General features: G+C 42.4%; 1 protein-coding gene across 2 annotated transcripts in view; it reads left to right on the top strand.

Moving 5' to 3' along the window:
- Nucleotides 1–216: 216 nt before the first annotated feature.
- Nucleotides 217–14,014, top strand: part of LOC310857733 (dixin-like) — a 32,229-nt gene continuing 18,431 nt past the window's right edge. For both annotated transcript variants that reach the window (XM_083763585.1, XM_083763586.1), the window contains exons 1-4: nucleotides 217–456; nucleotides 1,362–1,491; nucleotides 11,814–11,939; nucleotides 13,624–13,855. In XM_083763585.1, the coding sequence (XP_083619711.1) occupies nucleotides 394–456; nucleotides 1,362–1,491; nucleotides 11,814–11,939; nucleotides 13,624–13,855 (551 nt within the window). In that variant the 5' untranslated portion in view covers nucleotides 217–393. The remainder of the gene's footprint in view (nucleotides 457–1,361; nucleotides 1,492–11,813; nucleotides 11,940–13,623; nucleotides 13,856–14,014) is intronic.

Consider the following 14,014-nt stretch of genomic DNA (forward strand, 5'->3'; position numbering starts at 1 on the left):
ATAGCATATAAGTTGCCCATAAATAACATAGCAATGGATGCAATCATGCAACCTGCAGCCTGCTACATCTTGTAGCAGGACTTTTTGCTTTTTGGGAGAGCGACACCGTCGTACTGCGGAGATATAGAGGATTCTCAGTCAGTCAGGACTCTTATTGTGAAGGCCGAGGACTTGCAGTGCAGTGGAAGTGCTCGTAGTCAGAGTAACGGGGCCGCCGCGGCTCAAAGCCCTCGATTGTGCTCGTTTGTTGACGTTTTGTTCAAACACAGAGAGCAAGAGAGTCTAGAGAGAAGATCAGGTCCGACCGACCGATGTCCCGGTGGTGGCCCACATGAAACTGCATGCACGAGAGACTCGGCGTTCGTGCGACGTGCTGGGGTTTCCACTGAAAGGATGATCGCATCGCTGTCTAAAGGGAGTTTGTTGGAGGATGTCCTTCACAGCGGCTTTAACGAGGTAGCGATAACCTATTACTAAAGTGTGCTAACGTTATTACAGTACAGCAAATATTACACAATATCACCTCACGTATGTATGTTACATTGGCTTGTTGAGCCATTTAGAAAGCTTAAAGTGTTTTTCAAAGTAATGTATAGCCTATATTTGGGGGTTTATTAAGCCGTGCACTGCCGTTTTGTTTATTTGAGTTGGCAGATACAGAATACAGATTGATAGTTATCAGAAATAAACAATATTTGACTCAGAGTCCCACTCCCACATGTAACTTCCACCAAACAAGTAAAACAAAAGACAAAGCAAAGAAGAAAATAGTATGCCTACAATTTCTAAAATACATACATCCCCAAAATAATGCAATGTGTTTATGCTGCCTTTGTTTTGGGTTTTTTTGGGCTCTGTATCGTATTTTAATCAACCCTGACAATGTCCAGTCACGTGACCACACTGGGCCCGGTGAGGGTGGAGCGAACCGTGTGAAACGGACGGATGGGAAGTCTTAATTTGGCTGTAGCAGAACAATAGACTAACCAAACAAACCCCATGCCGTTCACCAATCTGCATGACAAACCAATAACCTCATCTGAGCCCCCCTCCCATTGCTGCCCTAATCCCTTTCATAGAAAATGTCTACCCTTGCAAATTAATGCTTAAAGCATGCATGTTGTCATCTGTCATCTGTGTATGTTTATGTATGTGCTTTACTTACTCTTGTGAGGATGGAGATGACTTGTTGGTCCTCAGAGGGGCTATTTTAGGTTGAGTGTTTAATGTTAGGTACTGGTAGAAGGGATATATAAGTTAGGGTTAGGGGCTAAGGATAATAGGATATGATTTAGTCAACTGAAACAGATAGTCACACTGCCGTGTGTTGTGTATGTCTGTGTGTTGTTGAATCATTACAGCAGCAACTGGCGGCCTATGTGTCCTGGGTAAACGCTCAGCTGAGGAGGAAGCCAGGACTGCAACCTGTCTCTGACCTCCGACGTGATCTTCAGGATGGAGTGGTGCTCACACAACTCATTGAGATAGTGGGTTAGTAGTACAAACACAGACGCACATACAAAAGCACATGTATACACACTAGGCTCGGCTCCAGGATGGAATGACTGAGGGTGCAGTTGAAAATGGCAAGACATCACACATGTTTATATACAATATTTATGTACATAAAACTTGGGGGCAGAATTTGTAATTGAGGATGCCAGGCACCCCCGTGGTACTTGGACTGATACATACACAGTAAAGTGTTCAGTTTCCTAAAATAAATGGACCTCTTAAAGGATTTAGGATTATTGTGACCACAGGTCAATTAAGCCCATATATGGAGATCCCTGATGTCATCAATATTGGCCAGCAACTCCATATGTTGATCCTTCCCCATCCATCCTTCCTCTTCGATGTCTCCCTTTTGACTGATACCTGTCAAACTCTAGACGGGCCTGCGGCCTGCCCCAACGTTATTAGTGCAGCCACGCCCGGCAGCTGACGAAAACTAGAGTTCATCAAACCCTGTACACTCAAGACATGCTCCTTATATATACATACATACATACATACATACATACATGCGGTCTAGTCTAACTTGGACTCAGGGGGGTGGACGCCTCTGCCTTGCATAGTCCCCAGTGAATAGGCAGTTTGCCCTTCACTGGTAACCCCATTTTTGAATTATTTTTAAATATTGAAGGTATTGCGGGCAGGGATTTTTACAAAAAAGCCCCCCTTTTAAAATACATACACACATACATACCTACATACTGTACATACATTTCAGAAGTTTTAGCAGTTTTTAAGGACCCACTTTTAGGCCAGTGCACCAGAGCAAGCTCTTGCCTTTTTTTAAACCCTACCCATTTTAACCAAATACATACATACATACATGCACAGGCAAAGACAAACTAGTGTGCAGACACAGTCATTGCATGCACACTACACCATTTCACAAAGCTTACAACACAGGATGTTTGGTGGTTTCAGAGCAATGGTTTAGTTTTTCACAATCACTCCAGAGCCAGGGTAAAAACTGACAATGTATTTGCAGCCTAAATGAAGTAATGCAGGGTCTTTCTTTACCAGTCAAATTGAAAGCAATTCATACCTGCTTTGTTGACATATAATTCCTGTCCGTTGCTTGGATGATTTCAATCAGATTCAATTCAAATTTGGCAGACTGAGTTGACAAAAGGCAAATATTTTGTCATAAAGAAATACAAAACTAGATAAAGTGCCAATCGGCACAGGTCTCCACCAGGGCAGGTCAGGTTGTGGCCTCATGGTGGCGCTATAACAGGCTGTTGAGGAAGATTTGGGCCGGAGGTTCGTGTTGGAGGGATGCAGGTACAATGTTTTTCCATGTGTGCATACATAAGTTGTATACAGATCGATGCAGTTATAGCTAAAAACAGGAATTGGCCTGTTATAGCGCCACCGTGAGGCTGATTTTGAGGAAAAAATTGTGGCATGTCGTCCTCGGCCTAGTGAAAATGTGCGTGTATAATTTAACGGAAATTGCTTGATTGTGATTTGTGGCCTTTTTTGGAAATGGACGAATCGTGTGAGCCTTGGAAGCCAATCTTAGCCAATCAGGATGGAAGATGGGAAATGGTGCCGCTCCGTGTTGATCACATGACTATGGAGATCATGTGTACCGATTTGCGTGAAATTTGGATAAAATGTGAAGGAGTAATAATAGAAAATGTGTTTTACATATGTCGGCCTCCTGGTGGCGCTATAAAGAGCAGATGTGAAAAATTCCAGGCAAAGGTTTTTCCTTGGCCTCAAGGGAGTTGGCATACAAAGTTATCCACAGATCCGTGCAGTTAGAGGTAAAAACACTTTTGGGCCAGTTATAGCGCCACCTTGAGGCTGAGTTGAAATTGTTCATGTGGCATTTCGTCGTCGGCCTAGTGGGAATGTGGGTGCACAATTTCACGGAAATCACGCGATGTGTTCATGATTAGCAGCATTTTGTTTGTAACTGAGCACTCCTGTGAATTTTGGAAGCCAATCTTAACCAATCAGGATGGAGTGTGAGAAATCTGAAAGACCGGTTTCATTGAATGGCTGTAGAGAGACTGTGTACCAATTCGCGTGATGTTTGGACAAAATCTGTAGGTGTACTGTGCAAAAACTTGTTTTGCACAAAGCGGCCTCCTGGTGGCGCTATAACAGGCCGTTCTGGAAAGTTTGGGGCAGAGGTTCATCGTTGGCATCCAGGGAGTGTGTGTGCAAAATTTGGCATCGACCGGGTTAACGGTGGCCGAGATTAGCTGCTCACGGAGGGACGGACGGACGGACACACGGACGGACACACGGACGGACGGACACACGGACGGACGGAGCGCAAAACATACTCTCCCCACATGCCTTCGGCCTGGTGGAGACAACAAAGAATCATTTAGAATATGTGATAAGTGTATGATAATGTAATGTCTACTCTACTACATCTTCTAAACAATCACTGCTGAGTTGTCTTAACATTAAAACAGCAGAACCATGTTCCTTTCCTAGCACATGACATTAGTTATATACTTATATTTAACCTGACTCCGGCAGATTGGGGCAGTATTGAGTTCACAATACAGGCTCCATTTGGGATTGCGCAGGGATTGGCGTTGAAACCGTCCCGTGCCCGGGTCGAACCAATCAGCTACAGGCGGGATCTTGTCGAGACCGGGTGTGGCGGCATCGAGAAGCACCTGTATTTCCCCTTAAAATTGGAAAATCATATTATTGTCTCCACCAGGCCGAAGGCATGGGGGGAGAGTATGTTTTGTTGTCTCCACCAGGCCGAAGGCATGGGGGGAGAGTATGTTTTGCACTCCGTCCGTCCGTCCGTGTGTGTGTCCGTCCGTGTGTGTGTGTGTGTGTTCCTTCTGTGTGTCCGTGAGCAGCTAATCTCGGCCACCGTTAACCCGCTCGATGCCACATTTTACACACACACACCAACGATGAACCTCTGCCCCAAACTTTCCAGAACGGCCTGTTATAGCGCCACCAGGAGGCCGCTTTGTGCAAAACAAGTTTTTGCACAGTACACCTACAGATTTTGTCCAAACATCACGTACATCACATCACAAACAATTGGTACACAGTCTCTCTAGAGCCATTCAACGAAACCAGTCTTTCAGATTTCTCAGACTCCATCCTGATTGGTTAAGATTGGCTTCCAAAGTTCACAGGAGTGCTCAGTTTCAAACAAAATGCTGCAAATCATGAACACATTGCGTGATTTCCGTGAAATTGTGCACCCACATTCCCACTAGGCCGAGGACGAAATGCCACATGAACAATTTCAACTCAGCCTCAAGGTGGCGCTATAACTGGCCGAAAAGTGTTTTTACCTCTAACTGCACGGATCTGTGGATAACTTTGTATGCCAACTCCCTAGAGGCCAAGGAAAAACCTTTGCCTGGAATTCTTCACATCTGCTCATCCTGGTGGAGACCTGTGCCCAGAAGGGCACTTTTTCTAGTATTAGTGTTTGCTTTCCTGCTGCCACAGCTACTATACGTCATGTAGACACGTCCAGGGGCGTTATCTTCTTATAATGTCAGTGAGTGCTTCCCCCCCCCAGCCACGCCCCCATCCCTCTCTTTTCGTTTGGTACTTTATTTACAGTTTGCTAATGAAGAGTATACTCTGAATATAGTCTTTCAAATGAGGTTTATATGGTAAATGGTAAATGGTGCATTTATATAGCGCCTTTATCCAAGGCGCTTTACAGAGATTGTGCATTACATTCACCCATTCACACACACATTCATACACCGATGGCAGCGGAAACCATGCAAGGCACCAACTAGCACATCGGGAGCAATTAGGGGTTCAGTGTCTTGCTCAAGGACACTTCGACAGTAACTCTGGGGGAGCCCGGGTTCGAACTGGCAACCTTACTGTTGCACATCCAGGCACTCTACCCCTGAGCCACCGCCGCCCCTCAAACATACATGCTCAGTTTTTGAATAAAGGTTGTACACATCAGTGAAATTAACCACTGGGAAAATCCCTAATTGAGAGAGTGCAAGCCACCACAGCTCATGAAACATATAGGCTGCATGGCTAACAGGGCTTAGTGCTTCCCCTACCATATCTCTCCTTTCTCTGGCTCTATGACTTATACGCCCATGAAAAATGGAAAATATAAATTTCATTGAGTGTACAGTATACCATTTGGAATTATACCAATCGGTTGAGATTTGGCTGATTATAGCCAAAGTTAGATATCAACTTTTTGCGACTGTGGCGGTGGTGTTTTACCTATACTTGTGAGGACCTCTGCTTGGATTCATGGTGAGTGCGCACCGAAAAGTAATTGGAATCTATTTTTCTTGCCACATTATAAACAAGTTTACTTTACCTCCTCACTGTCCTCAGTGTTTGGGACGGGACATGTAGGCCTGTATCATGTGCTGTCTGCGTACATAAGCGCTGCGCTCCAGTGAAATTGTGCGGCTTGAGAAAAATTAGTTAATTTGTGTTGGATAAGGGCTTATTGGTGGGTTTTCCGTAGATATTAAGGACTAGTTAGGGTGTGTTTTAGCCGGCAGCGGCGGTGGCGGCGCCGAATTGTAGCATGGACTGGACGAATCTCTTCTTGGCTTGAGGTGGCTTCATCATAGTAGTCAAATGGAAGTAAAGCCTGTACTGTATGCAACATTTATACTCTCTACCTGACAGCAGAACAAAAGCCACGTTATTAGCATTTGAATGAATACCTGTTCGCCCAACACCTCTTGGCTCAAGCGCCCCCCACCCCCCTAAAGGTGTGTGACTACGTGACTAGGGGGAGGCGATATTCAGTCTTCATTTCAGTGGGTGCATATTGGCTTATTATTTTGCCAGTGGGTGCGCAAGCTACCACGCACCCCCGGAGTTGACGCGCCTGGACACGTCAATATGATTGGTTAGAGTTAGCACGCCCTGACACCCAGACGGTGATAGACAGACAGTCTCACCCAATCACCTGCCAAGTAGCTTGAAAAAAAGGGATGGCTTTCTTCAGCGATTGGGCTACAGAGATCCCAGATGGACGTTCGTTGTGAAACAAATGTAAAGCAAGCGTCTCTTCCATCTGGTGGAGTCAGGTTTAGGTTATACTATCACATAGTCACCAAAGTACAGAGAAATACATTTTAAGCATTACACACGATTTTCTGATCCATCTAGTTAGTGTGGTTGCCCGAATGGGCAACCAGACTCTTGTAACTGTGACACTTTATTATTATTATTATTTTTTTTTCACTGGAGTAGTCTTTATTTTGACGCTTTATACCTCCCACACTGTACGCTGTACGCACTTGAGCCATATGTCAAATTGACCGGAAAAATCGGGAATCGTGTGCGTGTATTTTGTTAAGAGAAATGTTGTATAGTTTAATTGATATGAATTTATTAGTGAATTAAATTTCCCCATTGACATGAATGGGAAAAGGCAAAAATTCACATAAAAGTATTTGTTCCTCGGAGACTGTAATCACTATAGTTACAAAACTGTTAGGGATATTTCTTAATTATCACTAAAATTAATTAAAATTATAATTTTATAGGTCGGCCTCATGGTGGCGCTATAACAGCCCACTTTACCTTTTGGCTTATAACTCTTGAACCGTAGGTCGTAAAATCAAAATTATTTTTTCCCTGGATTCCTTGGGTCATGACGCATCTCCCCATATAGGCCACGCCCATTTCCGCCATGATAGATTTTCCGCCATTTTGAATTTTGTCCAAAACACACTTTTTGCTTTTCCTCCTACAGATTTCGTTCAAATCTCACAGAAATCGGCACACGTGATCTCTGGACCCATCCAATTAAAACTGAGCCGCAGAATTTTGAAAGTGCGTATCGTTCGGCCGTAATCGTCTTCCGAAGTTAGTAGGAGGGGCCTATATCACAAAAATGCCATAAATCATGAACGGAATGTCCAATCCATCCCAAATTTCAATCACATGTCCGGGGTGGTTCAATCAACCAAGTTCTAAAAGCAATTCCATTTTCATCCATAGGGGGCGCCGCAAATGCGAGAAATGTAACCGTTTGTCGCAAAAACATGAATTTCGGGGGTTAAATCCCCTCCGAATGACTTACGCATGATCTAAGGTGTGACTTGAAATTGTAATTGGCTGGCAATACTAGTGGGAGGGGCATATGTAAGCCACTGCGGCAACCACACTCTGCAATTTTTTTAAATTGCGAATTTTCTAGTTCCATTTGTACACGCTCAGAGTCCATTTGGAACCGCGTCAAGGAACCCTGAGGGTCCCCGGACCCCACTATGAGAACCACTGACTTAGTTAGTCAGTTTCTCCACAATTGTAATCATTCATCCCTTGACTTGTAAGTTAATTTTGACTTGACAAACATGACAGGGCAGGAACCGATCGATAACTTGATTATGGCAAAATAACATAGTTAACTCAATCAGAATGCTATTGTTTTCATTGCAGCCATGATGTCCTACAGATGCTCTATCCTGCAGTCCTGGTGCATGCATACATGTAATTTAATAACACTATAAATGTACTCTAGGGACAATAAAATAAATATAAAATAGCTAAGTAACAGGTGTGTATAGACACGTAAAGAAAAGTAAGATTCTGACATTTCTCCAAAAACGTTAGTGTTCACCACCTGCCGAGTATGCTCAGCAATTTACCCCATCAGATTTTAAAATATCTTAGGTGCAAGTGGAAAATATATCCTTACTATCCTAGTGGTGGCACTAGAGGAAAACTGTCCATAAAACCTTCATCAGGATACCACTACTAGTACCCCTAGTAGTGCCTTATGTGTATTTTCCACAAAAATAAAAGAGCTATCATTAGGTAGAACTTTTCCCCCACATAATTCCTGAGCATGGAAGCCATACATATTTCCGTGGAAGCCATGGAAATATTTCTGAAATTGTTCACTAAATTTCCAGACATTTTCAGCCCTAGTTTATGCACCCTTCCCCCTAGTATGACAAAATGTACAAAATGCCCATGGTGTGATTATGGTCAATACAAAGCACCATCCTCAAAAGAATGGAGAGAATGGATCGGGGAGGGGGTGCTGTTTTACAGACCCAGATTGCTCAAGCTGCTGTAACATTCATTTGGCCTGTAGTGACAATTGACATTCTTTATTCAAATTAGGACAGTCCTTTCCAAACAATGGGTTGAGAGTGAGGCCTAAATGTGGGGCGTGGGAGGTTGTGACAGAATCACAGACATACTTTGCTGTAACAACTTGTACAATAGCTAAATCTTTCATTACGTTACATTACACTTATGTTATAAATTTAGATGGATAGATAGATACCTTTATTGATCTTGCGGGGAGGCAGCACAGCAGTTAAGAATTACACGTACAGACTAGAGTAAGGAAAGTACTGTTGTCAAGGGCATGAAAAACAATAAGCATTACAGAACAACATACATGATATATATACAACTATCCTGAACTATGCAGAAAGAACGTAATAGCGAGGTGATGAGTAACCTTTGAATGATCTTTAATTTGTTGATCTGTTAAAGGAGAATTCCATACTAAAAGGCTTTCTTACCTTTCTTTGTAGTTGTTACGTCCCCATCAAAGAGGTCCAGGTGTTATTTTGTGCAAAAGCTCCTTATGGGCTATTTCCCCTACCATAAGCCCTAAATGAATTGCATTTAATTGAATGGGTTGTATGGGGTGTTGTGCTAATTCGCTTATTTCCATCAAAATAAGTAGTAAAGTGTGCCGCTTGGGTTATTATTTACATTATGAAGAGAGGATACATACAAAGAAATTATAATTTTGAGCGATGGAAATAAGCGAATTAGTACAACACCCCATACATCCCATTCAATTCAATGCAATTCATTTAGGGCTTATGGTAGGGGAAATAGCCAATAAGGAGCTTTTGCACAAAATAACACCTGGACCTCTTTGATGGGGACGTAACAACTACAAAGAAAGGTAAGAAAGCCTTTTAGTATGGAATTCTCCTTTAATCCGCACTACGAGCAACTGATAAACGGCACAGCATCAAATCCAACATGGTCCTATATGAATGTCACATCTTTATTAATTTCTTGATATCTTTGGGGCTTTTTGCCTTTTATTGATAGAGGTATACTAGGTAGACGGGAAACAGGGAGAGAGGAAGACGCACAGTAATGTTTGTCTGGATCGTGACTCGAACCCATGACACACTGTCATGCTGGATTACCAGCCAAGGTGCTTGGACCACTAAGCCAGGCCCAGGCCTGAATGACACTTTTTGACTTTCAGACTTCCGGGTCTCCCAACATCTCGAAACTCTGCGTAAACTCGTAATCTACGAGTAAAAGCTGTTTCTGTAAGTGGAAAGACATGATGTGGTAGAGACAGTGCCCATGAATAGAGAATGGAGACAAGAGGGAGCCATGGTAAGAAGGACTAGGCCTCTGAGCGTAGGATAAAGAGACAGCCTTCTATAGCATAGCACAGAGAATCCATTAAGTTGGATCAGACTGACGGAATGCAATCAGACAAGACAGACATTGCAAGACCTTTATTTAAGCACACAAATAGTATCCCCCTAAAGTGTTTAAATGTGAAGAATTTAAAGGGGGAATTTCCCCCCCCTTTTTTATAACTTTTGGACCATGTGAGATTTTATCATTGTTGCTATTTTGGCCAATCTATGTCACTACTGAAATGGATTAGTCCTTTTAAATGGATAAGTTGAGTACATGCACATGTTTGAGAGAAACAAAGTTCTGTTGTTTGTTGCCTAGAGTTAGACTTGTTGCTTGTTGCTCTGTTGCTCAGCTGTGCCAAGAGTTTGTATAGATTTGATAGAAGCGACAGAGAAGGTGGCAAGTTGTATTGACATCCCAGAATCACTGGATACGAATTACAACAGACAATTGACAATTTTACAATATAGAAAGTTCCATACATGCACACGTGTTAAAAGCATTAGAGCTAGCTTTATAGAAACCAGACTAAGATTAAAAACTGTGCAGAGTACTCAAAATATCAAGCAAAGTAATAAAATTATTATCTTAATTGGATCACAATCAAATTATTATGTCAGATGCCACGGCTTAATTACCCAAATTATATCTGCTCAGTCACTTAGGGACTGCCATTACATTTATTCAAATTTTTGTTTTTTTGTCATATGAAAGCAGGGAATCATAGCTTCAAATTGACATTGGTTGTTAAGTTTGACCCACCAGTTTTGGAGATATGGCTTATAGAGTAATGTCTTGCAGCGAGTTGAGAAAACAGGCTTGAAAGGTTCACTTCTGTGGTCTTTAACATTACACCTAGCTACATGTTTAAGCATTTATTTCATATTTAGATGTCAATTTCAGCTCTGACACTTACCGTATATCAGACATTCTCTAGTATGTGAAGAGTCTGCCTGTGCTATTAACTCATTTTGGATTTAAAACACTTTGCGTAATGGCAGGCTCTCAGTCAAACCTGGTCACATATACTGTATGTGCAAACGTGAGTTACTATATGCTATTTCCTGTAGCATCGCTGGTTTCCAAGCCCTTCGTTGGAATTCCTCGTGGCTGTGTTTCCTGGCCAGCGCAGGTCCTTGGCTCCAATCTAACAATGTCCTTGCTCCTTGGATTGTTCAGTGTCGACAAACTTAAAAGACCTATGATAATTTATGAACAAAACAGTCTTGTGGTTTTGTTTGTCCCACTACAGTGTAGTGGGACAAACAAAACCACAAGACTGTTTTAAGAAAATGTAAAAATAGATAGATAGATATTATAGCAGTGACTGACTGAGACATCGAGCGTGCGTCCGCAACTGGTTGTGGCCCCCATCAAGTGACCTTTTGACCAATGCGGCCCTCGCCCCAAGTTGAGTTCGACACCCCTGACTACACTAAGATGTCTTGTGTTACACTCCTCTCTGCTAATCACCCCCAGACAACAGCCAAGTCAGTCGGGTAACCCAGATGAACCAACTAACCACTAAAAGGGAATTTGACTGTGATTAGAAAAGTGTGCTCCTCAATTGTGGTATTTGTATGGGAATGTAAGAGAGAGAGCTGTCTTATAACGGTCCCTCAAACAAACAGTAGCTACTTTACCATTAAGACCTGAGGTCGATTCTAAAAATGACTTCTACAGTTTTCTGAAAAACCTATGTGCTCAAACGTTTTCATGTCAAGGACCACCAAAATTATATGTATTTGGCTGCGGATCTACAAGCTCATAGAGGGGCATGTAGTGACGTGCTGTGACCTTGTATATCTGCTATTTTTGAATAGCCAAAGTATATGGTTAAAGTGGTTCAAATCTGGAATGATGCTTTTCCCGGGGTGAAAGGTGTGTGGACACGTATGTAGATTGACAAACTTTCTTCATGTTGACAGCTGGGGAGGTGTTGGAGGGCGTGTATTTGACTCCGAGGAGCAGAGAGGAGAGCAAGGAGAATGTGGAACGAGTGCTGCAGTTCATCTCCTCCAAACACATCCGCATGTCACACATATCTGCAAGAGGTAAAACGCCTTCTTCCTCTTTTTCTCTCTCCTTCCTCTCATTCTTCCTCAATCTGTCTCCTCTCTCTGTCTCTCAGACAGTCACTGTCACTGTCACTGTCACTGTCACTGTCACTGTCTCAATTAAGAATCGTGGGTTTCTATTTGTTTCTGGCATAGGTCGTACCATATTAAGTCGTAAAAGACTTTGACTTCTGCTTTTTAAAACGCATGCACATTGTGCACCCACATCTTGATTATTATTAGAGTGAATAATCAGCCTCTTCATTTACCATGGCAGACACGAAATGAAGTCGCTCTCATGAGCCACTCAACAAGCCTTGCACAAGCTAGCCGAACCATGTGACATTCTCGGTGGTTGTTGTGCCAAACCATTGGCAATAGTTTTCAGTTCACCATGGCATATATCATTACATCACCTGCTCTAGGACATCGTCACTGTCGGGCAGAAACCTTGAATCTCCATATTTTTTATTTTTATGATCAGCACTTTATTTGGATTTTTTACAAATAGACAAAAAAACAAACACAAGCAACAACAACAGAATACGTATGCATGGACATTATGTATGAGCACAAAAACATATTATAAAACAAGGATAGACAAGATAAACAAATACAAATAAAACAAAAAATATTTTTTTTAAATTAGTTTACACGACCAAACACGCAGCATCATCAACCGTATCGTATACTAAGACAGTGAACAATCAGAAGGGCATTGCCTGGATCACATCAAGGGCCTGTAACATGTTCCACTTCGAATCATATTTATCTACGTAACTGAGTATTCATCTTAAAAGATAACTTCTCCAAAGCAGCCACAATACCAAGCTGAGTGAACCATACATGTGCTGGAGGCAAATCCTCAGACTCCCATTCCTTAAAAAGAATTCCTGCCCACCATTAACACCATCGGGGCCCATGACGTAAATCATCAAAGTCTTGTGCCCGAGTCTCGAGACGGAGATTGATCATTTCCGTCAAATTAGTGCTATGAAAACTGATGGCATCGCTATACAGCCGCTTGTTGACGATGGGCACATTTTATTAATGGATTAAATAGTCCTGGGCCCTCAAGGTGTTATTTAATGCTGTATGAATCCAGTCAGCTAGAGGTGTGGGGACATATTTCAACTTCTTATGGTTTTTCATATGTTAATGCCCTACTTCGTTATACAACTACAGTACAACAAACATGATGTGACCCATTGCGAGCTTGTAGTTCATTTTATAAATATTCAATATAAGAGCTTGTGACTAAATAATAACCATTGGAGGTATATTTTTTGGACGTACAGTACAAGGTACCCGACAATGATATGAGAAGAGGTGATTTTGTCTCCTTGTCAAATATGTTCCTCTTCAGTGAGCTGAAACAAGACCAGATGAACTGTGATGATCCCTGATTAGGGATTTGGGCCAACACACGAGCCAAAAAAATCACACCCATGTGAAATGAGTGGTGCATTTGATCATGATGATGATGATGATGTAGATGATGTATAGACCCACACTATCTCACATGGCGGTAACCACAGTAACCGTGTTGCTACCGACTAATGGAGACCCAGACATACAGAGTCACATGTTGGAGTGGTTAGCACCGCTCAAAAAGTCAGTTTAAGAAATGCTATGTATGTATCATAAATAATGTATCATCATTATGTTGTTACTATTGCAGACATAGTGGATGGTAATCTGAAAGCTGTGATGAGGATGATCCTGGCACTGGCGGCTCACTTTAAACCATCAGCCAATCACAGAACTGCCACTGGGAGTGGGAGGAGCTTATCAAGAGGCGTGACCAATCACAATCCTCATTCCACCGTTGCGTTGGTGCAGGGTGCAGCTGCTGCATTGGTGACAGCACGACATGACGCCGCACAACCCACGCGCCATACACACCTACGCAGGTATGCAAACACACGTGCATTCATACAAAACTAACGGTTTTACTGTATGAAACTGTAAAGTATTATATGGTAAAATAATTTACAATGTCACTTTTAGCTCTTTTGTTTCCTACTGTTCTGTCTCTGACTGAACAGATATGGTTGGCATACGTTTATTTT

The sequence above is a fragment of the Protomyctophum parallelum genome (genome assembly GCF_964188405.1).
Source record: "Protomyctophum parallelum genome assembly, chromosome: 1".
Classification (NCBI taxonomy): Eukaryota; Metazoa; Chordata; class Actinopteri; order Myctophiformes; family Myctophidae; genus Protomyctophum; species Protomyctophum parallelum.